The sequence below is a fragment of the Mus pahari genome, chromosome 9, assembly GCF_900095145.1.
Source record: "Mus pahari chromosome 9, PAHARI_EIJ_v1.1, whole genome shotgun sequence".
Classification (NCBI taxonomy): domain Eukaryota; kingdom Metazoa; phylum Chordata; class Mammalia; order Rodentia; family Muridae; genus Mus; species Mus pahari.
The window spans coordinates 53,852,581-53,876,928 of NC_034598.1; the positions used below are offsets into that span (position 1 = coordinate 53,852,581).

The 24,348-nt window shown below is 41.1% G+C and overlaps 1 protein-coding gene across 4 annotated transcripts in view; it reads left to right on the top strand.

Annotated features, from left to right (window-relative positions):
- Mon2 (MON2 homolog, regulator of endosome-to-Golgi trafficking) overlaps positions 1–19,506 on the top strand; it is a 76,474-nt gene extending 56,968 nt beyond the window's left edge. For 2 of the 4 annotated variants that reach the window (XM_029542104.1, XM_021204366.2), the window contains 8 exons: positions 1,498–1,641; positions 2,516–2,644; positions 3,850–4,040; positions 5,140–5,200; positions 6,000–6,123; positions 9,266–9,473; positions 12,548–12,630; positions 16,573–19,506. In XM_029542104.1, the coding sequence (XP_029397964.1) occupies positions 1,498–1,641; positions 2,516–2,644; positions 3,850–4,040; positions 5,140–5,200; positions 6,000–6,123; positions 9,266–9,473; positions 12,548–12,630; positions 16,573–16,736 (1,104 nt within the window). In that variant the 3' untranslated portion in view covers positions 16,737–19,506. Of the gene's footprint in view, positions 1–1,497; positions 1,642–2,215; positions 2,234–2,515; positions 2,645–3,849; positions 4,041–5,139; positions 5,201–5,999; positions 6,124–9,265; positions 9,474–12,547; positions 12,631–16,572 lie in introns of all 4 variants that reach the window. The other 2 variants (XM_021204364.2, XM_021204365.2) reach the window with 2 other exon arrangements.
- Positions 19,507–24,348: the final 4,842 nt, after the last annotated feature.

The window sequence follows — 24,348 nt, forward strand, 5'->3', positions numbered from 1 at the left end:
ACGTAACCGCAGCACCCCACACTGCCCCTGGACGTAACCGCAGCACCCCACACTGCCCCTGGACGTAACCGCAGCACCCCACACTGCCCCTGGACATAACCGCAGCATCCCTACACTGCCCCTGGACATAACCGCAGCACCCCTACACTGCCCTGAAGGCACGCAGACCAAGCAATAGTCTTTATCTATTTAACCATTGTTCTGTTGTTCAGGAAACAAATTGTGAACAAGCCAAGAAATTAACAGAATCTGACATTCAATACTGTTTGAGGGGCATGAATTTCTATGACTGAAATCAAATAAGTTTGTAGTTCATCATACTTGTATTAGGGTTTTATTGCTGTGAATGGACAACATGACCAAGACAACTCTTATTAAGGACAACATGTAGTTGGGCCTGGTTTATAGTTTTAGATGTTCAGTCCATCATCATCAAGGCAGGAAGTATGGCAGCTTACAGGCAGACATCAGAGGAGCTGAGTATTCTCCATCTTGATCCACAGGCAGCTAGGAGGAGATTGTCATCCGCACTGACCAAACTTGAGATACATATGACACCTCAAAGCCCTCTTTCCACTGTGACACACTTCCTCCAACAAGGACACGCCTCCTAATAGTGCCACTCCTCATGGGCCAAGCATTCAAACGCATGTGTGTGTGGGCACCAAACCTATTCAGACCACAATACTTTCCCCTCTGACTCATACAGCTATATTGCTTATGCATTTCCCTAAAGTGAATGAGAAGGGGTTTCTATCAGAAAAAAATGTTGTCATTTGGAGAATTCCCAAATTCTTGGACTCCCTTAACTGCACATTCAGGGTTGTTATATATGCATAGAAGGTAATAAAAAATAGCACACACCCTTTAATTTCAAGGAAAAACATGAAAGTTTACTTTTTAATAACTGCTTTAGCAGAAAAAGAACAAATATAATTATTCATTGTGGCTACTGGGAATTTATCTGAGCTTTGACTCTGAAAACAAAATGTAATGTCATTCCAAACCTGAAAACATCTTCCTGTCACTAGAAGCATTCTGCATAATTGTTTCAAAGATGTATTTATGCTTCAGCTCTAATGCCTGTGAGTATGTAGACGGGCATGGGGCAGAAATCAACTGTTGTGTCCATGAACTTACAGCACTTAGAGAGAAGTCAGCTTCATCTTGACCCACTGCTGGTCTTGTGGCTCTTTGTAGCAGCAAATCTCAGATGCACACCCCAGTCTCACCTACTTGTCAAACCAGGCTTGAACTTTCCCCTCTGTGTTAAAGAGTAAGTAAGTCATACTTTGTTAAGAGCATCTTTAACCTGACTAAACAGTGTGAGGCTGCCTTTTGTTTAGTGATTGTTTAGGAAGCTTGAGTTCCCAGTGTGAAAAGACGGCAAAGCACATGGGATTCTCAAGGGTCTGGGTGAGCAAATGCATCCACAGGAAGGATGTGCGGCATCCACAGGAAGGATGTACATCCTAATGTTCACACTTTGCTTCCCAGGCCATCTGCGTTGGACCAGAAAACATGCAGATCATGTACCCGGCTATATTTGACCAGTTGCTGGCATTCGTAGAGTTTTCCTGTAAACCTCCACAGTATGGACAGCTGGAAACAAAGCACATTGCAAATGCAAAGTACAACCAGGTAGCTCTCAAACTGTGTCTGTTCTGTAGTAAGTTATAGATGTGAGTTCCAATCAAGATAGACTGCTTACCTAAGGAAGTGCTCATCCATGCTCAGGTGTCCCTGACAGAACCCAGGTGTCCCCGAGACATCTTCTCCCTGACGTTTGCCTTCTCCCTCTCCAGAGGGTCCTTCTCAGAGGTTGCCCTGTCACTTCCCTTGTTTCTTCAGAAGAGAGAGCTCCTTTCCACCCTTTTTCTCTGCAGTCCCATTCTTCTACAAATTGGGTGTAAATCCCTAGGCCTGACTTTATCTTTAAATAGCTATCTACAATGCAAGATGAAGAAATCTGTGTGTACTAAACAAGTTGTCCATTGCTGGTGTGAAATTTAGTTGGATTTTACATACATTTTCATCACCGTAGTTGGCAAATTATATCTTTGGCTTATAACAAAAGTAAATTTTTGAATGCACATACATGCTGATTTTCTTCACTCAACATAAGAATTATAATTTATAGAGTCAAAAAAGTAGTTCTAATGTGTATTAATTTTTCTCATTCTATTTGTCTTGCATCACAATGGACTCACAATAGATCCAACTATTTGCACCGGTGAGTTAAATTTCCTAAACCTGTCCTAACCTGCTGCCAACACAGTGCATCTTCCCAGTCTCCATAGAGTGCTCTCTGCGCATCCCCAGTAGTTGGAACTTTTGCCTGAATGAGAATCTTTTTTATGAAGTGCATTTGTTTTTTTGAAAACTTTGCATGTAATGTGATCTGATCTAGAACCAAGGCCTGAACTTGTAAGGAAAAAGAACTTCCTTCTCAAAAACAGTATCATTTCCTTCAGTCCCTTCCCCTTTAATTCCATGTGAAAATATTACTTTCTAGGCGGAATGGGTAGCCTTGAATTATGTACCGTTCGCTGAACGATCTTTAGAAGTAGTTGTGGATTTGTATCAAAAAACGGCTTGTCATAAAGCAGTGGTGAATGAGAAAGTCCTCCAGAATATTATTAAGGTAATGTATCGTTTTTTTATCTCTATAATTGTATATGGTATTATAAAATTATTGAAATTTCTCTAGGCAGTATATTGGGATAAATGAATAGAACATTTGTTATTTATAGTGACTTCAAATACATGGATTGTATTTGGCAAGCACATTTTTTATTATATGAGATGTTTTGGAGTGGAGTGAGGGTACCTCAGTAGTAGAGCTTGAACCCAGAGCCTCTAAAATGCCAGGAGATGCTTTTCTGCTGAATTCTACCTCTAGCCTGGCAAGGTCGATGTGATATAGTCCTTAAAAGAGTCCTCAGGTCTTATGGGAGCTCAGAACTCAAGGTATTCAGAGAGCCTGTGTTGGCTTAACTGTTGATGAAGGCTTGTCTTGTGAGAGGCCATATGCAGAACACCAGGTTTGGGTTTCTCTTTAAAAATTAAGCATTTGTTCACTATGTTTCTCCTTATTTCTTCACTTTCCCTCTGTTTGAAGGAAAAATCTAAAGCTAAACTCCTTTTCTAGGTTTCATATTCTTGCATGATTAATTTATTTCAGTATTAGAAAAAGCACATTGAAACATTTGAGTAAAGTGTAAAACTCAAGGAATTTTAGTTCTCAAACATGAAAGTGTCTCAGGTTGTTAGCTCTCCCCTGGCCCCTGGGAACACATAGGCAGCATTGGCCTCTTTTGGTCAGGCAGGAGACTCATAGGAATGATGCTTTCTGCTGGAAGAGCCGCATCAAGATAGTTACAAACTGGTACATTTTCTGTTCTTAACTCTGTAATAGTATCCTTATTGTGATTTTAAAGAAAGAGAACTGAGGTTCAAAGAAGTAGTTAATGACTCATGCTTAGATGAGACTGTGGTAAAGCTCGTGGTTGCAGCACATATGTAACCTAGTACTTGGGAGGCTGAGACAGGAGGATAGTGATTTGAGTACAACCTGAACTACATTAGTGAGACTCCGTGTCCAATTAAAAACACACACATGCTGCTTTTCGAGCTGAGGTTAGCTCAGTGGGACTGGTCATTCTTGGCATGCAGAAGGCCCTGGGTCTAGTTCTCAGTTCCAAACAAGATGAAGTGCGTCTGTCTAGGAGACTCCGTCTCTCTTGACCGTCTGTCGGTGAAATCTTTGTGCTGTGCTTTCCTGGCTTACCTGACGTTTAGATTGAATGTCACTGTGTGTATTTTAACCAAACTGAATGTTCTCTGCAGACTCTCAGGGTTCCTCTCAGTTTGAAGTACTCATGCCCTTCTGAAAGCACATGGAAGCTGGCGGTAGCCTCGCTCCTCAAAGTCCTGGCCACCGGGCTGCCCGTTGCCCGGCAGCACGCTTCCTCGGGGAAATTTGACAGCATGTGGCCGGAATTAGCCAGCACGCTTGAAGACTTCCTCTTTACTAAAAGGTCAGCTCATTGGTCTAAAAGAGAGAGAGAGCCTTTAAGGAGATGGGACATTATGTCTACAACTGTTCTCCATTGACAGTCACTGACTACACCATTGCTGGGCTGCACACACAACTGGAAGGATGCGTCTGTGCCTTGGGTACTTTCTCACTGTGGTGGGAAGACTAGTGCTTGATCCAGGGGACCTGGTGCTCAGTATATTTATACATTTAAATGTACAAATAAAACAAGGCTTGCTAACCATCTAGCTGTAGGTATATGTATACTACACCTCTAAACTAAATGCGTTGATGCTATTTTATACATATAACATAAAAGAAAATGATATAGATTCAGATGTCAGATAACGAAGGTTCCTATTGGAGCCTTGCGCTTACTGGGGAGTGCTGGCAGATGCGTTCTTAAGCACGCCCAGCTTTGGTCTCCTCTTCTGTTGACTAGGACGATACTGCTTAGTTCTTGGGGCTGCAATGAGGACTCAGGAGAGTAATACAGACAGAGCTCTTGCAAACACTGGCTGATTCCAGCTGCTGTTGTAACAGTTAATACTGAAGCTGTTCTTAAACAGTTAATACTTCAATATCCTACACATTTGTGATTATCTTACTATCTATGAATCAGAAAGTCTAGACTCCACCTTGATTCTATCAGAACTATTGACTTCTCTGTTCTTGCTGTAATAACTTTGCTTTAGAAAATTAAATTAGGCCTTTTCTTTATGCATGTTCTCTTATATTTAAAGAATTTAATGTATTGTCTTACAAAATAATAACGGGCTGGATTGAGGGTCTTTTCTGTCACTATCAGATAGCATAAATAAATCAGATGTCCTCTCAATGGTGATTTTAGTTGTGGGGACACCTTTCTTATTCATACATTATACTGGGAGAAGTTTAGTTTTTCAGATGTTCAGTTCAAGATTGCTCCGAGTATTTTAGCAGATCATTTATAGTAAGTACTGTAATTTAACAGTGTCTTCTTTTAAGTGAGCCATAATGTCTCAGCCTGAGCAGGAAGAGCTAATGTTTAATCACTTGAATACTGTTTATCTCCAGTTTGTCCAGGAAATGAAATCAAGTCTTTCTTTTTTTCTTTTTAGCATACCTCCAGATAATCTCTCTATTCAAGAATTTCAAAGAAACGAAAGTATTGATGTTGAAGTAAGCAAACTTAGAAAAATTTTCCTGTGTTTTACTGTATTTGAGGATGATAAATGGAATGTAAAGACTTAATGTTAGTAGGGAAGGGCACGTGTGTCGTACATGCCTCTGTGTGTGTGTGTGTGTGTCTGTGTATACCTTTATGTGAGTCAGAGGACAGCTTTGTGGAACCTTCCACTTTTACAGGGTTCAGTATCAGCTGAGCCTTCTTTGGTTGGGGAAGGAGGTGGGATCTGATATCTTTGAGGTAGCTGAATGTTTACGTAAATCAAATACATCATTTTCCCATGTAGACTTGAAAGTGTAGGCATTGTCAAACTCTTGCCTCTGTGCCATTGCTGTTTAAGCCTCATGTAAGCTCTTTTTTCCTTTAGAGGATAAAATAAACTGTATGTTAGGACAAGGTATGCGACAAAAGTGAATATGACTTTATTTTTCATAGTTCATAATTTCTGGTTATGAAAAATAAGTTTAATGTTAATTTTGGGTATTTACGTATGGTTGAGTCTCATATACAGCTGAACATTTGTCTGTATATTTGTAGTTGGGTGAAAATCAACATACATTAAAACTGTAGCACAGTAAACCTTAGTGTTGACTCTCCTTATAGGTAAGATGGATGAAGAGGCAGGCTAGTGGTCATGTTGTAGTAACAGTAAAACGTTCATGTATTTCCATCAGAGAAGGTTCGTTACTTTTTCAAAAAGTAAAATTTAGCTTTTACTCTAGAAAATACCATTTGAATAGGCCCATCTCTTCCGAGGGAAGAATAGATTTGGCTGTCTCTCCTTTGCTGTAGGTTGTTCAGCTCATCAGTGCAGAGATCCTCCCGTACGCCAACCTCATTCCTAAAGCGTTCGTGGGCCAGATGATGACCATGCTCAACAAGGGCTCCATCCACTCTCAGCCGTGCTCATTCACAGGTGCGTGACTGGGCCGCTCACAGCCCGAGGACAGTTACATGTGTAAGCCATGCTTAGGAGTGGGGCCTAGAGTTTGAGGGTTATAAGGGGAAATGGAGGTGTGCTCATATATGTAAGCTCCGATTAAGTGAATCACATGGGACTTCTGCAGTCGGATGAATTATGCATGTTGACAGAATTTGCCAGATTTTGAAGTCATGGATTATTGTAAAGAGTATCGTATAGAAAAAAGAGAATATTCTGCCACTTAGAATGTTCGTTTTAGTAGGGAAAAAGTTTCTTAACATTTCTTAAAGGAGAAAACAGTGAGTGCCTACTGTGTACCGTGTTGTGCTAGAGAGGTGTCACATTCTTGAAAACATTTCTGAGGATACATACCACAGTATTAGAGAAAGGAATGTGTGTAGTCGGATTGAAAGAACTCCCTGTCATAAGAAAGAACACACTCCATTTATTATGCCCTCTAATATGTCTAAATTTTGTTATTATTTCTAGTTATTAAAATGTATTCAAATCTCAGAAGTAATTATGACATAATGGAATTTTTTTTCCTGTGAGATCATACATTTTTGCAGGTTATTTTGTATCCTTAATCCCAACCTTTACTAGCCCTACCATGATCACTTATACAGTTTGACCACTAGATGGCTCTCTTGCTGCGTACTTCACAAGCCAAGGGTTTTTTTTTTTTTTTTTCCCACTCGCCCCAGCATTTCAAAAAACTGGCCTGCACAGCATGGGAATTTCAGAGAAAAATAATTAAGTGGGCTTATTTTTTATATAATACTTATATTTAAAATGGTAGATATTCTAATAGAGTACAATTAAAATTAGGTACAAATATTTCAAGTGCTGAATCATCAGGTTTTCTGATAGCCCTGCCTACCGTGTATGGTGTGAAGTGTACCAGCACCAGGTAGCCCTGCCTACCGTGTGTGGTGTGAGCACACCAACACTGAAAGAAAGGCGCTCACACACTCTCCAAGGGCTGCATAAAGAACATGTGGTCTCAGTTTTACCTTTGAGTTTTCTGTAAACACAAAGAAAGACATTCCATGCTAAGCAAGGTCCTATGATCAGTTGGTTCTTGAATCCTTAGCATGACCTGATGGCCAGACTCTAAGGGGAAAGGCCAAAAGAAATAAGTAAATAAACTGAGTTTCTTCTGAGGGGTGAAAGAGACCATCAGGGGGAAGTGTGGTGCGGGCAGGCACAGCAGTGGGGGCAGCGAGCTGAGAACTCGGGCAGGAGACTGAGAGTAAAAGCAAGGTTTAGAACGGGGCTGGGGGAGCCGACTGAGAGAGAACATGTGTGCTGGGAATGGTGTGTGACTCTGAAACCTCAAAGCCCACCCCTAGTGACACACCTCCTCCACTGAGGCCATCCCTCCTAAGCGTCCCCAAACAGTGCTTCTACCTGTGGAGTGTGCAGTGTTCAAGTGCCAGAGACTGTCGCTCAAACCACAGTAGTGACCAAGAAAATAGAGCAGAAACCAGTGGGAAGATGTGTGCTAAACTAAGACCAGAAAGAAATAAAATTAGTCAAAGGTGTTTATCAGGTACCTCTGATGAGTATGTCTTCCAGGAGGGAACAGAGGAATATAGAAAAGGGAATTACTGAAGACATATCCTCACATTAGAAATGATAACTCTGTGCCCAAAACAATGAAGGATAAAAGGCCCCAATAAGACATACCACGTAATATCAACATACTTACGATAAAAAGAAGATAGTCACACTTTCAGCCACAAAAACTTTTCAAATGGCCTACAGGTTCTCATAGGAACTGCACAGTTCTCAAAGACTTGACATGGTGGCTAGAAATGAAGAGTTCTCACTATGGAGGTGTGTACCTAGGCACAGCTGGGCAAGTCTGAGTATAGAATAGTAATTCTCATACTTCAGCAGAAAGAATGTCGTGTTCCCAGCGTTTCTGCCTCAGACAGGGCAGGATAGAAGAGTTGCCACTTCCCACCAAGACTCTAGAACAGCTAGGAGCCAGCTATACTTACTCTTACCACAATAAAGTAATGGCAGCCTCAGAAGAACAACCAAGATTTATTTTCCTCCATCCCTTCTTAGGAAGCCACTTAAAATTTCTTCATGGAAACAGGGTAAACCGAGAAAGCAGGAAGCTAGGATTCTGGGAGACCTGAAGGAGAACGGCGTTGGCTAAAGACTACCTGCCAGTTATGGCTAAAGAAGTTGACGAGGATGAGCTAGTCCAGAGCAGCCTCATGCTCCAGAAAATCATGTGGCTAGGGAAAGGGGAAAGATAGTAAGACAGAAAAGGCAGTAAGTGTGACCTTTGACTTGGACAAAACTCTTGAGAAGTTTGTTCAGGTTTTGTCATTGTTGTTTAAGGTATGATCTCAGATACCCCAAACTGTCCTCAAAAATGCATACCTTAGGGACTGGCACCAAACTTCCTGTGCAGCCTAGAATGACTTTAAGCTTTTCATTCTCATGCTGGAGTTGCTCACATGCCACCATGTCTACTTTATGTGGTACTGGGGATTGAAACTAGAAATCAAACACAGAGCCTTGTGTGTGCTAGGCAAGAATTCTGCCACCAGGGGACATTCCTTGCCCTTGAAACTCACTTTATAGCCTTGTCACAAGATAAGAAAAATGTTGGGACCAACAGATAGATGCTGGACACCAAGCCTGATGCCATAAGTGCAGTCAGTAGAACGCACATAGAGAGAACTGACTCCTACAGGTTGTCTTCTGACTTCCACATGCGTAATGTGGCACGTGCACATGTGCACTCGTGCACGCACACACATGCATGCGCACATACACACATGTACATACACGTGCATATACACACGTACATACACATATATACACACAAACATGCACATACACACACATACACACACACACACATGCACATACACACATGCACATGTGCAAATATACTCTAAACAAAGGAAAACCAAAAAAGAACATGTTGATTATGGGCAACCTTATTTTTCACATTCCTAGAGGAAAAATTGTTATTTACTAGATATCTGCTAAATATTATTAACTATAGGTTGTTCATCTTATTGATATCTTTATTCCTAGCTTGCTAAGCTCATTATTAATGTGCACTGTGTTAATATTTTTTAACAATCAAATATTGCTAATTTTACAGAAGCAGAGATTGACATTCGTTTGAGAGAAGAATTTTCTAAAATGTGTTTTGAAACATTGCTCCAGTTTTCCTTCAGTAACAAAGTCACAACACCCCAGGAAGGCTACATCTCACGAATGGCACTCTCTGTGCTTTTAAAGAGGTCTCAGGATGTTCTGCATCGCTACATAGAGGATGAGAGATTGAGTGGAAAATGCCCTCTCCCAAGGTATGCATTTAATTAAGGAGAAAATACATTGATACCATAATGAGTAGCAAAGATTGCTCAAAACCAAGAGATTTCTTAAGTGAACTAGATGGAACTGAGGTCATTGATAACTGTATGTGCCCTCTACAGCATAAGTCATTGATAACTGTATGTGTCCTCTACAGCGTAAGTCATTGATAACTGTATGTGTCCTCTACAGTATAAATATTCATAGCTTTTGCTGCCGATACATAACACTTTTGATGGTAATGGTGATGCTTCAGGCCTTTCTTGTAGATTAAGAACTATGTGATGATAGCCAGGTAGTGGTGGCGCACACCCTTAATCCCAGCACTTGGGAGGCAGAGTCAGACAGACTTCTGAGTTCGAGGACAGCCAGGGCTACACAGAGAAACCCTGTCTCGAAAAACCAAAACCAAAACCAAAAAACTATGTGATACGTGCATCATATTACCTTTTGAAAAATACTGAATCTGAAAGTAGATCCTCTAACAGAGGTTTCTGTATAAGAACTTGTGGATTTGCATGAAAATACAATCTTTTTCTCTAAAGAGAAATTAAGAGATTAATTACTTCTAGGTTATCTTTGATTGATAGTTCTTGATTTCTGTCACCTGTTCCTGTCTCTCTTTTTTTTTAATGAGTACACTGCAACTGTCACAGACACACCAGAAGAAGACATCAGATCCCATTACAGACGGTTGGGAGCCACCATGTGGTTGCTGGGAATTGAACTCAAGACCTCAGAAGAGCAGTGGGTGCTTTTAACCACTGAGCCATCTCTCCAGCCCACCTGTTTCTGTCTTAAATCTGTTTTTTCTAATCTGTTTAACAAAGTCCTTGCCCCTACGCTGACCCTTTCTTGTATATCCAGCTTGTGCTCATGGCAGAGGCTGCAGGGCTAATCTCAGTTGAGCTATAGACTGGAATTCCACAATGGAAATAAATATATATATATATATATATATATATATATATATATATATCTCCATCCGTTTTCATGTAGAAACTGGAGTTTAAGTCAAAACAAACAGAAAGTATGGAAAGTATGAAAGGGCAGAAGTCCCCGGGTCAGGAACGTGTTAGGGCAGTGAGCTTCTCATGCTGAGGCTCTGGTAGACAAACCCATCACCAGGATGCCTTGTTTGCTTATCAGTTGTTTCTGAAGTTGGAAGTGGTCTGTCAGAGGATGTGGTCTTTTGTTTCATCATGCTCATGTCTTACTAACTTGCTCACTGAAGTTTTGTTCCAGGTCAGATCTCCCCAGGATGATACGAATGCCTTTCCCTCGATTTTTAAGATTTTAAAATTCTTTACTCATTTAGAGTTTATTTTACAGTTTTCTAATTTGATGAGTGAAGTCACAAAATTACATTTTAAAAAATGACCAATACTTATTAACTCTCTACAATCTTGAATTTTAAATTTCTAGATCATAAATTATAGGCCCCTACCTTCAGATGTATATACAAAAACATCCTGAGACAGTTTACTAGTAATTTGATTATGGACATGATTAAAAATGGATTAATTATTGATTCCTGATATATACATGAAAGTACAGAGATAAAAACTGTTTTGAGTGGATATTATTACTAGATCATAAATATTCGTTCAGAAAACATCTTTTTTTTTTCATTTTTTTGTGTTGAAGATTTAACTAGCTCCTTTAATATTTCTTTTAAATTTTATTTTTGTCATCTTTATTTATGTGTTAGTATGTGGACATTAGTACAAGTGCCTGAAGAAACCAGGGGTGGGTGTGTAATGTCCTGAAGCTAGAGCTACAGGCAGTGCGAGCCGTGGGACGTAGGTTCTCAGAATCGAGCACAGATCACCTGCAGGAGCAGTTCAGGTCATAACTGCTGAGCTGCCTCCCCACTCTACCTGCTTTCTGTAATCTGAGCTCTATTTATAGTCATCTGATGAAGCTGTTTCATTCTGTGTCACAGCATTATGTGTTTTCTACAAGTGACCTTCCAACATCAGTCTGCTTGCACAGACCATTTGGTACCTGGGGATGCAGTTCAGTCCCCCAAAACCACATCACCAGGGCCTGCTAGTGAAGCTTCTCATCTCAGCAGACAGGAGACTGAGGCAGGAGGATCAGACGTTCAAGTCATCCCCAGTTGCCTGGGGAATATGGGAGATCCTGTCTCAAGGCTTGATGTAGTGCCCTGTGCCACACTGGAAGGCCAGGGTCCCTGTGGGATTCAGATCTGAACCAGCAACCCAGGGGACGGGACGACAAAGCAGAACCTCCATCACTGCTGGGGGGAAGGAAGGAACCGGAGTGTTCTTTTCACCTTTGCATCATTTATTACACGCTTATTGGTTATTGTTAAATATTGCTAGTTGGCCGTCTCAGAATTCACGTCTGGCATGCTTCATGATTATCATAGTAGCAGTACAGCAAGGAGAGGAGACACACACGAGCACCCCTGCAGCTCTGAGGGCTCTTTCAGCAGCACTACAAAATATAGAGCGGGGAGTAGAAGGAGCTTCCCCATTTCATTTTTGGCAGATTTCTATTAATATTAACTAGAAAACAGAACAAGTTGTAGGAAGTTTTAAAGCACGCATTATAAAATATTGTGGTGGCACACACCTTTAATCCCAGCACCCAGGAGGCAGAGGTAGGCAGATCTCTGAGTTTGGGGCTAACCTGGTCTACAAATCAAGTTCCAGGACAGCAAGATAACCCAGGAAAAACCCTGTCTCAACAAAACAATACAAAACAAAAAACAAACAAAGTAACTGTAGCTAGTGGCAGGACTGCCCTGTAAATGCAGGTTTTCAGGAATTGAATTGCCCCTAACCACTGATAATTTTGGTAAGCATAACTACAATTCAGATTTGGTGAGCTAGCTACAGATTGGCAGCAACCATGGCACTGACGTGTGGTTTGTTATATGCTTGATAAGTTTGCCTTTTATAATAATTTTAACCTCTTTTTATTTTATTGTAGTCAATATTTTTCAAAAATTATATCTATTTGTACAAACTTTGTGAGAAAACAGTTATTTGCTGTATCTTAAAAAATCCTAATGGAAATCATCTCTCATCCTTTGTAGGCAGCAAGTGACAGAAATCATATTCGTTCTAAAAGCTGTCAGTACTCTCATTGACTCACTGAAGAAGACTCAGCCTGAGAATGGTAGGTGCTTGAGAACTTGGCTGTCCTACGAGGCATTACACGTCTGTCCTCTCTGTCAGGGTTATCACTGTGTGACACTTTTGTGTTATCACTAAGGTAGGGGAACATGAGAATAGAGCACCATTGTGTTCTTTGTTCTCTCGATGACAAAAACTCAAGTCATGTCAATTCAGTAAAATTAACTTAAAAAACTGGTATGCCTGCAAGACAGCCTAGGCTGACAACCTGAGTTTGAGCTCCAGAACCCAGGTAAAAATAGAGGAGCACCAACTCTTTGTATATCTAGACATTTATATCAGAAACATAATGATAAAAAAAATTATAAAATATCTTATTTTTAAGACAATAGTATCTGAAGAACACCTGAGGTGCTATCTGGCCTCCACACGTACATGCACACACACAGACATACATGTGTACAGTGCAAAAATATAGAAAAAATTAGAAGTTGGAATTATGCTCTAAACAAATGAAGTGAATTTTTTATTTTGATGTAACCATATATTATGGTGGTAGATTAGAAAAGTATAATAGGCTTCATCGAGAAAAAAATAAGGATGCCAGCTTTTCTGTCCGATTCATGTGGATTGCACATAGCCAGTCCAAACCTGATGCAAGAGATTGGCTATCAGGTGTAGAACCAACAGGCTCCACATCTATTTAAACTGTTTATTATTGTCTTACTATAGCATTGTTGCTGGAAGTGAGGCATTTGGAGACTTAACATTTTTTTAGGAGGTTTTGTTTTTATTATTTGATTTGACGGTAAGTTTGTAAGTAGGCTATCTAAATAGACATAACTTAGGACAGGCGCTCACTGGGTAAGGAAGGGCACTTGCCGCAAACCTGAGAACCTGAGCTCAGCAATGACATGCTAGGAGAAAGTCGGTCCCCACAGTCACGGAGTCCCCCCCCAACGACATGCTGGGAGAGAGTCGGTCCCCACAGTCACGGAAGCACAGAACACACTCCACTCACCCCCAGGTTTCTTTATTCTTTCTTTCTTTTTTTTTTTTTTAGATTTTATTTATTTATTATATGTGAGTACACTGTAGCTGTCTTCAGACACTCCAGAAGAGGGAATCAGATCTCATTAAGGATGGTTTGAACCACCATGTGGTTGCTGGGATTTGAACTCTGCACCTTTGGAAGAGCAGTTGGGTGCTCATACCCACTCAGCCATCTCACCAGCCCCCAGTTTTCTATACAAATAAATAACAATATCACCTGTTTGTAATCACTTTTTTCTTGTCTATTTTTTACTTATCATTATGCATATTCTTTCATATCAATACATGTGCATCTCTTTAATATTCCTTTTGTAGTTCGAAGTTTTGGAAACAGTCTCATAAGTCAGGGTGGCCTTGAGCTGGTACCTCTCGCAGAGGGCGACCTTGAGTTACTAACCTTTTTCCCTCTACCTCTCGCAGAGGGCGACCTTGAGTTACTAACTTTTTTCCTCTACCTCCCAGTCCTGCGGTACAGGTATGGGCTGGTACATCTGGCTTTCTATCAGAAAGTCCCGTGGAAATTACAGTGGGCTTTAGAATAAACATGCTGTAAGAACTGAACCTGAGTAACCTCCCCCAGGTTCTGTTGGGTGTCATCTTCGTGTATCTCCTCTAACAAGCCAATGGTTACTGTAGCGACTTGACTGGTCATCTAGCCAGGGTAGAGATGCCATCTGTATGCTCTTCCAAAGACAGCTGGAACAGGCCAGATAAACTTCCCAGAGCAGTGGTGCCTGGCTTTTTTGTTTTGTTTTTCAGTTCCTTTGCTGATTTCTTTTAAGCCTCCACCCCCAAAGCAAAAGTAAAATGAAATATGGTATAGATTTTTCTTTCATTATTATTACATGATATTTAATGTGTGTGTAGAGCAGGACTGTCCCCTGCCACACCCACATGTGGTTCAGATGTACACTGCAGGGACTTGGTTCTCTTCCTGCAGTGAATGTCAGGATCACACAGATGGTAAGGTGTGGCTGCAGGTAAACAGCAGAAGTGTGCTTGCTCACCCACCATTCCCTACTTTCACCGTGCAGCCCTTCTCTTCCAGCAGTGTCCTGTTTAAAAAAGGAGGTAGGGGCTAGCAAAATGACTCCGCAGTTAAGAGCACTGACTGTTTTTCCAGAGGTTCTGAGTTCAACTCCCAGCAGCCACATGGTGGCTCACAACCATCTGTAATGGGATCTGATGCCCTCTTCTGGTGTGCATGAAGACAGTGGCAATGTACTCACATATATTAAATATCTTAAAAGAAAAGGAGTTAGCAGATGCATAGAGTTTTCCACAGAAGTGAACTAAAGAAATAACATTAGCACTGAGCAGTGTCAGAACACATTAGATGAAAAAAAATTTCCATAAGCATCTTTATTGGGAAACTGTGAATTATATAAATCTGAGTATGTAAGTTTCTAGTGAATTCATATGAATTGTTGGTCTTTAAGAGGAGATATATGTAATGTGTACCAAACTTATTTGACCAGGGCCTTGTTTCAGAAAGTGAGAAAGACTATGATAAGAACTCCTTTCCTTATATTGCATCAAGAGAGCTGAGACAGAGAACAGTTGTTCCCTGATGTGGCCAGGATACCAAGCTCTGCCTTATTTTGCAGGGGCGGGGTGGGGGGGGATGTTACCACCTAGTAAATTAGACTAAAGTATGGAATAATTGTAAAAAGTTCTTTGAGCCAGGTATGGTGGCACATGCCTTTAATACCAGCACTTGGGAGAACAAAGACAGGCTTATCCCTGAGTTCAAATCCAGCCTAGTCTACTGAGCAAGTTCCAAGACAACCAGGGCTACACAGAGAAACCCTGTCTCAGCACGCCCCAAAACAGGGGGTGTGTTTTGTACACTTTCACAGTACTCTTTCTTGTGTGCTGCCCTGCCTCCCAGACTGCGGATTTGTTCCCCACAGTAACATGACATCTGCCAGCCCGTTTTATGTGAGGATTGAACACTCTACAAAGTACTTACCAGAGAATACGGGGGAGGGGCCAGCCTGGGTAACTTGCTGAGATACTGTATCAGACTAAAAGGTAAAAGGAGGGCCTGAGGTTCAGATTAGCAGTGAAACGCTTGCTTGTACGTGACTCTGAGCCAGACCCCAGCAAACAACAGGTACTATAAAGTAACTGCGCTTTCGGTGTAAACAGATTACTGGTCCTGGTGGGTCACCCTGCCCACCTGATGAAGAGCACCCTGGTGGATGAGGCTAGGGAAGCAGGCTGGCTCCTCTGCCAGCCTCATGATGCGCATTAAAGACTAGCAAGCTCTGTAAGATGGCTGCATCTGTGCAGTGACTCGAAATTCAAATCACTACCAAGGGCATTACTGAGAAACTCATATTTGTAGTAGGCAAGTGCATAAAAAAGATTTTCTATTTGTTCTTGACATGCACACTATATTTTCTGACAACTATGCAGAAAATAACATTTTGGACCATTCTGTTACTTTGTTAACTTGCAAAGTTTGTTGGTATCTACGACTGTCTTCACTGATCATTTCTCTCTCTTCCTCTTAAGATTTTACTTATGTCTAGCGTTTTACTTATGGTTTTTTTTTTTTTTTTTGTGCATGAATGTTTGCCAGAAGAGGGCATTGGATTCCCCTGAGGCTGAAATTAGAAATAGCTGTTAGCTGCTATATGGGTGCTGAGAACCAACCCCAGGTCCTCTGCAGGAGCAGCCGGTACTCTTAACCACGGAGCCGTCTCCAGCCCTGATTTTCTTACCTAATTTCTAAGTACACAGTACTCTGTTATCTCCTTTTTCGTATTTACTAATTATATCATGAAGTCTTATAAAATTTAGAAATTAAAAGATGCTTGTAGAACCATTTCTGTTATATTTTTAATTGTGTCTATGTAAATTGGGTAACCGTACTGTGATATCCACTGTGTTTTGAGATATTTTTATTTGTACTTTTTGATTGCAGTTGATGGAAATACCTGGGCACAGGTAATTGCCTTATACCCAACGTTAGTGGAATGCATCACCTGCTCATCCTCAGAAGTCTGCTCTGCCCTGAAAGAGGCACTGGCTCCCTTTAAGGATTTCATGCAGCCGCCAGCATCCAGAGTTCAAAATGGAGAGTCTTGAGCATCTGCAACACGTGTGGAGGAGGAGCTACCCTGAGGAACGCCTTCCCCTGAGTCTTGTAGAGGAAGGACGCTCTACTGAAGTCATTCTTGGCAGCTGTGTTTGCCTTCTTTAAATTAAAGTGTAATTATCTGGGTACAGTAATTCATACAAAAGCATCCATGTTAACCAAGGCTCCTGGAGGAGCTGAGCCTTTTCCTGGGTGACCTTGCTGGGAGGGACAATAAGCACTACATCACACCTGCTACCATGTCTTCAGTTGGTGACTTAAAAGTGAGCTTATGTACAGTTTGTTGTGTATGTGTTAATGATGTACTTTTTAAAAAGAAAGAAAAGATATTTCCATCCAGATTTTTGAGGCTGGTGTTTTGCACCCTTTTTCAAGTACAGAATTGTACTAAAATTTTATGCAAGGTGGTACTGTAACATTCCATACTATCTACAACCAGCCTTTGTGAACAAAGGGAACTGATAATACTGTGTGTATAATAAATAGTACAGTTCTGTATAAAATAGTTGCATTTATTTAAAATTTTAAAATACTGATGATGTTAAATGCTCGAAGCTGTATTTATTATTAATACAAATTTGTTTGCTTACGTTTCTACTTCTGATTTGCCTTCTGTGGGGCAGATGAGCTTCCCGTGTACTCGCACAGACAGCTCCGTGCTGTTTACATGCATTGTTGGTGCCCAGAAGGATCGTGGGAGCACAGCAGCAGAGGTATGATTGCTGACTGTGCACCTCTGGGATGCAGTTCCTAACCTGACAGAGAGACACCTTGTAACAGGATGACCGGTCGTACCTCACTCCTTTCAGCCTCTCTCTGAACTTTCATGTCTCTGTTTTTACACCTGCTGTCTGAATTTTAAAGACTTTTCATATTTTCTATTCCTATGCTTTTAACATCTGAAAGGCAAGATGACTTTATACTTCATGAAACTTTTCTGTGAGGTTTTGTTCTTCTCCGTTCTTCCTTTTCTGGGTTCCTTCCAAGAGGAACCAGCACGAGGCTGACCCACAGTCTAAAGCCCGTGTCACAGGGCAGGCGAGTGCTGGAGGAGCCTGCATTTCCAAGAGTAGGGGGCTCACTGTGCTCAGGAAGGAGCTCCTGCTGCCCCTCCTTCCTGCCCTAAGGAGAGGAAGGCCTCAGAGCACGGGACCTCTCTCACAAAACCCACTTTGACCTAGCTCGCTGTATTTTTTTAATTAATTATGCTGTTATAATATTTTTTCCAAGTTAAACTTTTATTTCACAAGTGCTGAAGACATGAAACATGTTGAAAACGTTGCTATTAATAAGAAGTAATAGTGAGGTTAATATTATTTTAATGCACTAGAAAGCTTTTGACTTTAACAAGATTTATAAATTTTGGCCTCTCTAAAATAATCACAAACCTATATAGAGGTGTTAGAGTTGAGTAATACTGAGGTACAGTTTTGAGGCTATTTTAATTATGTAATGATTTAATTTGCACTATATTCTTTATATGTGTGGCAAGGCCTATTTTGAAGGAATATTATTTTTATTCACATGAATCAATGAATTTCTATTTTATTATTTTACTTAGGGTTAAGGTAAAACATGGTATTTCATAGACTCTGCTGTCAGTGTTTTCTTAAAGGTGTAAAAAAAAATGACACAAGCCGTCTATTTTTTATATTTTGATATATTCACTTGTGAATTAAAGAATGAGAGTATCACTGATAAAGTATCAAAATAATAAGAGTGGCAACATTTTGAAAATATTGCCATGGGTTTCTATAAAGTAAGTGTCTGCTGGTGAGAAGTAGCAGAACAATTGCAATCTGAAACATTCTCCTCCTCTGAGGTTATCTTTGAGTTAAGAGCCTACAGCATACCGTTACATCGGATAATTTGAGCTAATACAGTATTAGTTCTCAATACGAGTGTCATGCTGTATAGTTCAAAACATAAAAATGTGAGGCATGTGTTAATGTACAGTAATCAGTGCCAGTCTCAATGCCAAGCAAGCGGGCCACTCACTCCCTTGGTAGAATAACAGGTCCCCCCCCCCCAATCCCTCTCAACCGGCAAGGAATGAGTCCCAGTCATTAATGCTTTTGGGTCACACGTGCTTCAAGGCTACATTTTCTGAAATGTGCTGGTCTCAGTGCGGTTAATATGGTGTCCTCATCCTGTAAATATGACTTGGGTTCTTCAGTCAGTACAAGAAATGGTTGCATGGGGTTACTAGATGCCAGAAAATCTCTAAAAGCCCTCATCATGAAGCACCAAGTTGAATCTCCTTCATTGCCTCCCGTCTCAGTGCAGTGAGTTTTAAATCTCCAAGTCTTCACCACTGACCCCCTCTGTTAGACCACTGAACACCAGGCTGTACTAACAGTGGGACAGTCGTGGAGGGCTCAGTGGAACTGTTTGCTGGCACAGGTCATCCTTTTGGCTCTAGTAGTACAACCACTATCAAGGGAGAAAGTGCAATTCCATAGTGTTTCAGTTCTTCACAATTAATCTTAAGGTTTTGTTTTACTGTATACATTTTGTATACCATCTATTAAAAGCCTATTGTGTGCCAAAGGTGGGGGAAAACTTGTTATTAAGTCTAACTAGAAAAGAAGTGCTTTTAACTTGTTTATATTTTTACTACACTATCATTGATGATTTCATTTGTTTTCTTACAAATGGTTATTAAGTCAACATTCTTTATATAGAGCATCAGAAGAAAACAGTGGAGACTTTCTTTTCTTTTCAAGATTTTATTTATTTATTATATGTACGTACACTGTAGCACCAGATGAGGGCATCAGATCTCATTACAGATGGTTGTGAGCCACCATGTGGTTGCTGGGATTTGAACTCAGGACCTCGGGAAGAGCAGTCAGTGCTCTTAACCAGTGAGCCATCTCTCTAGCCCCAAGAATTTATTTTCTTTACGTTATCATAGTGAATAAGTCACTTTAAGCAGTAGCCAATAGCAACTATTTGTCCTTTGTTCTACAGTGTTTAGAATGTTATATTTATTGTCAGTTTGGTACCACCTTGTCCCAGGTGAGCATTTGGCCAATGGTCAGCTAAAAGGCTGCAAGTGAACTAATATACTAGAGAACATTGCAAATACATCCCTTATCTAATGAAACACGCGTGACAGTCATGTCATTAAAAGGCGCCATTGAATACACTCCTCAAATGTAGAATAATTCACATGTAGAACCAAATCCTTAAGAGTTGGCTAAGGAGCCGGGCGTGATGGCGCACGCCTTTAATCCCAGTACTTGGGAGGCAGAGGCAGGCGGATTTCTGAGTTCTAGGCCAACCTGGTCTACAAAGTGAGTTCCAGGACAGCCAGGACTACACAGAGAAACCCTGTCTCAAAAAACCAACCAAACAAAACAAAACAAAAGAGTTGGCTAAGGGCCGCTAAAATAGAACACTTTCAGGAAATACTTACCTATGACTGCCACTGAAATTAACTGGAAATCAAGAGCCAAGATAGATTAATTTTCAGATTAATGTGGATTATAGATTTTTCTAGGAAACTACCTCAGAGGTAGACAAAAACAGTCTTGAGAGTCAGCAGCTTTGCCAGCAGCCGAGCGCCCTCGCTTACCAGGGCTGGTGTTTAGAGCTACTTGTCAAAAGGGTCGCAGTTGACTGTGCTTAGTGCTACAAGGCTATCTTCATTAGACTGAACTGGTTGTTTGTTTGTTTGTTTTTAAGTTATTCATAAGAAGAACAGGAGTTATATGACACGTTGTATTACCGACATACATATGGTGGACAAATAGTTTTTAATCCTTTATGGTCATTTGAATTAAACAATTTGTATCTCTGGAGAGTAGAGTGGTGCTTTTATTCTAATGTTCAGTTTTTGTAAGTGGGAAAGAAAGTTGTGACTGGCTTCTAATTTACATGTAACCCCCTCAGAAGACTTACACTAAACCCAGTAGTTTTTACTGTGTGAGCAGTGTTGACTTAGCTGTGTGGATAAGCTGGATGTAGCGGCTCAGGCCTGTAAGCCCAACAGCGCTCAAGAGATTCCCACGAGGAGTCCAGGCCAGCTAGCACTACACAGGGTGGCCTTGCTCAGAAGGCATCAGAGAGAGCAGTGCTGTGTCTCATCGGGACTCTGACTACCCTGAGGCCCCGCCTCCCTCTGAGGCCCCGCCTCCCAGCTCACCTTTAAGCAAATCCTCCAAGCTGCTGCTTTTCTATGTCTCGGACAGCGGTGATGGTAAGTCACTGACTCCTCAGACAGATGCTTACCGTGAGTGGGCTTGAGGGCACAGTGGCACCCTTGGGTGCTTGCTCGGGTTGTGTGGTGATGCACTCTTACGGCCAAAGAGGGTCTGACTGGTTTTTTTTCTTCCCTTTTCTTTGGGCGGCACTTTCATTCTGTCCTGTCTAAATTATAAGTTTACCTCACTTCCTCCTAACCTTTATCTCTGCAGTCCTTTTTATTCTCTACCCATTCCCATTCGCCCGTGCTTTCTTCAGGGGACTCAGACAGAGACCCTGGCAACGGCCTTCTTATTGATGAGCTTGTAGGCGTGCCTTCACTTCGGCCACTGTTACCTTTTTACTGCGCTGAAGCCCCTATCATTTTAAAGAACAGAACGACGTGAAGCAGTTTGAGGCTGCTGCCTACTGTATGTATGAGTCTGTGATTCTGCTGCCAAGACACAGAATGGGATTGCTATAAATAAATGGATTCAGTAGCTAAACTTGGATCAGTTAGGTCTGCACTGCCGTGAGCAGCAAAACGATGTCACTTCTCTTTAAAGAAGTATTTAAAATTTGTCGGCATTTCTGTTGTGGCTTTTGGAGCAGGGTTGTTTTGGCTTTGGGGAAGTTCCTGTTTTGGGAGGTAAACCCTTTGAACGTGGGTAAGTTTATGTCATCTAAATACTACATTCTGGTGGTATGTGCACTGCTTGCTTCCATGGGGTATTCCAGGCAGTGTTGTCATTTCTGTTTCATCTATGTCTGCATTTCTATTACAAAACAGTAGGTTGGAGGGTGGAGAGACTGCTCAGCAGTCAAGAGCACTGGCTCTTCTTCCAGAGGACCGTAGTTCAATTCTCAGCAACCGCATGGCGGCTCACAACCATCTAATTCCAGTTCCAGGGAACCTGACACCCTCTTCAGGACTGCCTGGCCACCGTGCACACAAGTGGTGAGCAGGCACACATGCACACACACAAATCCCGTAGCTAGCAATTTTGATTGAAGACTAGAGTATTTTATCTTGTTTCTGAGTACTCCTGGAATATTTTGGTATCTACTGTTGCTCATAGTGACAGACTCTATTACACTGCTGAGAATGATGGAATCTTTGAGTAAGAAAAGAAACATTACTGATTTTTGAGATCATTTTCAGTTGATACAAATACTATTACCTAAAGTTTTATTTTAAACTAAAAACTCAGTAAATAGTGTAGCCACAAAAGATCTCTTAACCCATGCCATTATTTGCAAAACTACTGTAGCCTAATAGCAATTACTACTTACTGTGAAGTTTTACTGGGTGCAAGAAAAACTAGAAAGAGATACTATTACTGTCTTACTCCACTTATCTAAAAAACTAAGATATGAAGATTTAGACCTAAGTGCAAGTTCCATTTTCTTTGCAGCTTTTACTCCCTCTGTGTCATAATTTTAGCTCACAGCACTCAACTCCTTTCTCAAGGCAGTTGCCATATGGTGTTTATGTCAGACTGGATATATTTATCTCATTTTGTGAGATTCCTTTTTTAGCTCCCAACACAGTTCTCGAAAGTAATACCATGCCACTGTTTCTGTACGTGTTCATTACAATCCCCATGTTGTTGAGATATATCAGTTATGCAATACAATCGGAAAAGTTTCTTGGTTTCCAGTCCAAGTCTGTAATCTGGGGTAGGTGTTTCTTCAGAGCTCCATAGTTAGAACTGTTGAGTGCATCGGCACTCCGTTTGCACTCGGTTCCCACACGGGTGAACCCACATGTTTTGTCCCTGTCCTACGAGTTAGCCTCAACCAGTATCTCCTTGATCAGTTTCTTTCTGATCCAATTGGTGGTTCTGCTTTTCTCCAGTGTACCGTATGCTCGCTTTCCCGTTCCTGTGAGTTTCAGAGCATCACTGATTGCCGCACCATTTATAACTGGTGTTTCATGTGCTTACATAAAGTGAAAAGCACTTATATAAAGTGAAAACAATGAACATACATAGTTGTCAGAATCTTTAAAAACCTAAGGTCCAGTTGAAAGCACACACCCTTATGTGGGTTACATTGGGGGGTAGGTGGGGGAGCAGTTCTGAACTTATTAGGACCTTGTGCCTGCTAAGTAAAATACTTCGCTCCCCAGTCTGGCTTGGACCCTAGTATATTTTAAGAGTTTTGTGGTGGTGGTGGTGGCGGCAGAGACTGCCCATCTGTATCAGTGAGTGCTAAGCCATCCATCCACAGCTCAAATTCTGTTTCATATTTTCTTTTTTGACTAGACATAGAGATGTAACTTCTGATCCTCCAGAGGCTGAAACAGGAAGATGACTTGAACCCCGGGATCACACTTGAAATTCTTATTCAAGGCAGGGAGGGGAAAAAAATGAAAATTCCTGTATCATTTAATGTGCAGTAACTTCTAAATCGCTGCTGTGGAGTGCTTGAGGAACATAGCCTTTCTTCTCCTTTAGTCCTTACAGTAGGAAGTTAGGGTTAGATCCACTCTACACATGATGACAGCAAAGCTCAGAGATCCCTTTCTAGAGTCACAGACCTAAGCCAGCACGGCTCACTTGAAGACCCATTCTTTCCACTATAAATGGCCGTTAGCAAAGATGTCTCACTGCATTAATATCTTACTGATATAAATTACTGTTTTTGTGACTGTGCATTTGAGATAAATATACACGAATATTAAAAGAGCTTCAAATACCAAGGAGAAATTGTATAAGAGCTCATCTCCATGGGAGCTGCATGGGACTTTTTCACTGGTGCAGGTCTAAGGCCTTTGTTTAAAGCCTCTGGATTTTGCTCATTTTGTGTCAGCATTAGCACAGTGGTTAAAAGGCTAAGAGTCTTTCTAAATTCAGTTCCTGTTGTTTGCTGAATCTGTTACCTGAGCAAGTTAATCAGCCCATTTTGGTGGTCTTGTCTATGAAATGGAATTAATAGTGGTGATTAATATGTAGTTATTAAATATATCTTGACAAGGAATTTTAGAAAGCACCGTGACTGCCCTTGGCAAGGTTCCAGTTGTGATAGAAATAAAACACACAGTTCAGAAAGTGGGCAAGGAAACAGAGCGGCCTCTTCCTTGTCTTTCACTGCACAGCCATCAGGCATGGTCCTCTGAATGTCTCCTTGTCGTGTGACTGGATAGTATAGCTGGATAAGAAAACCTTATACCTCAAATAATGCTGAATGGAAGGCAATGTAATCAAGCTCTGGTGTGGCCATAGCACGGGCATGCCCTGTTACTGCCTTAGAGAGTAAAGGCACAGGGTTACTAAATCCCCCATGGTGCTTCAGGTTAACACTGCTCTTCATATTCGAAAGGACGACCAGAAAAGGAAAGGAGAAGCTCAGTGTTGAATATGGAACTTTCAGTTTTGATGGCTAGGAATGCTGCATCTACAAACTACAGGA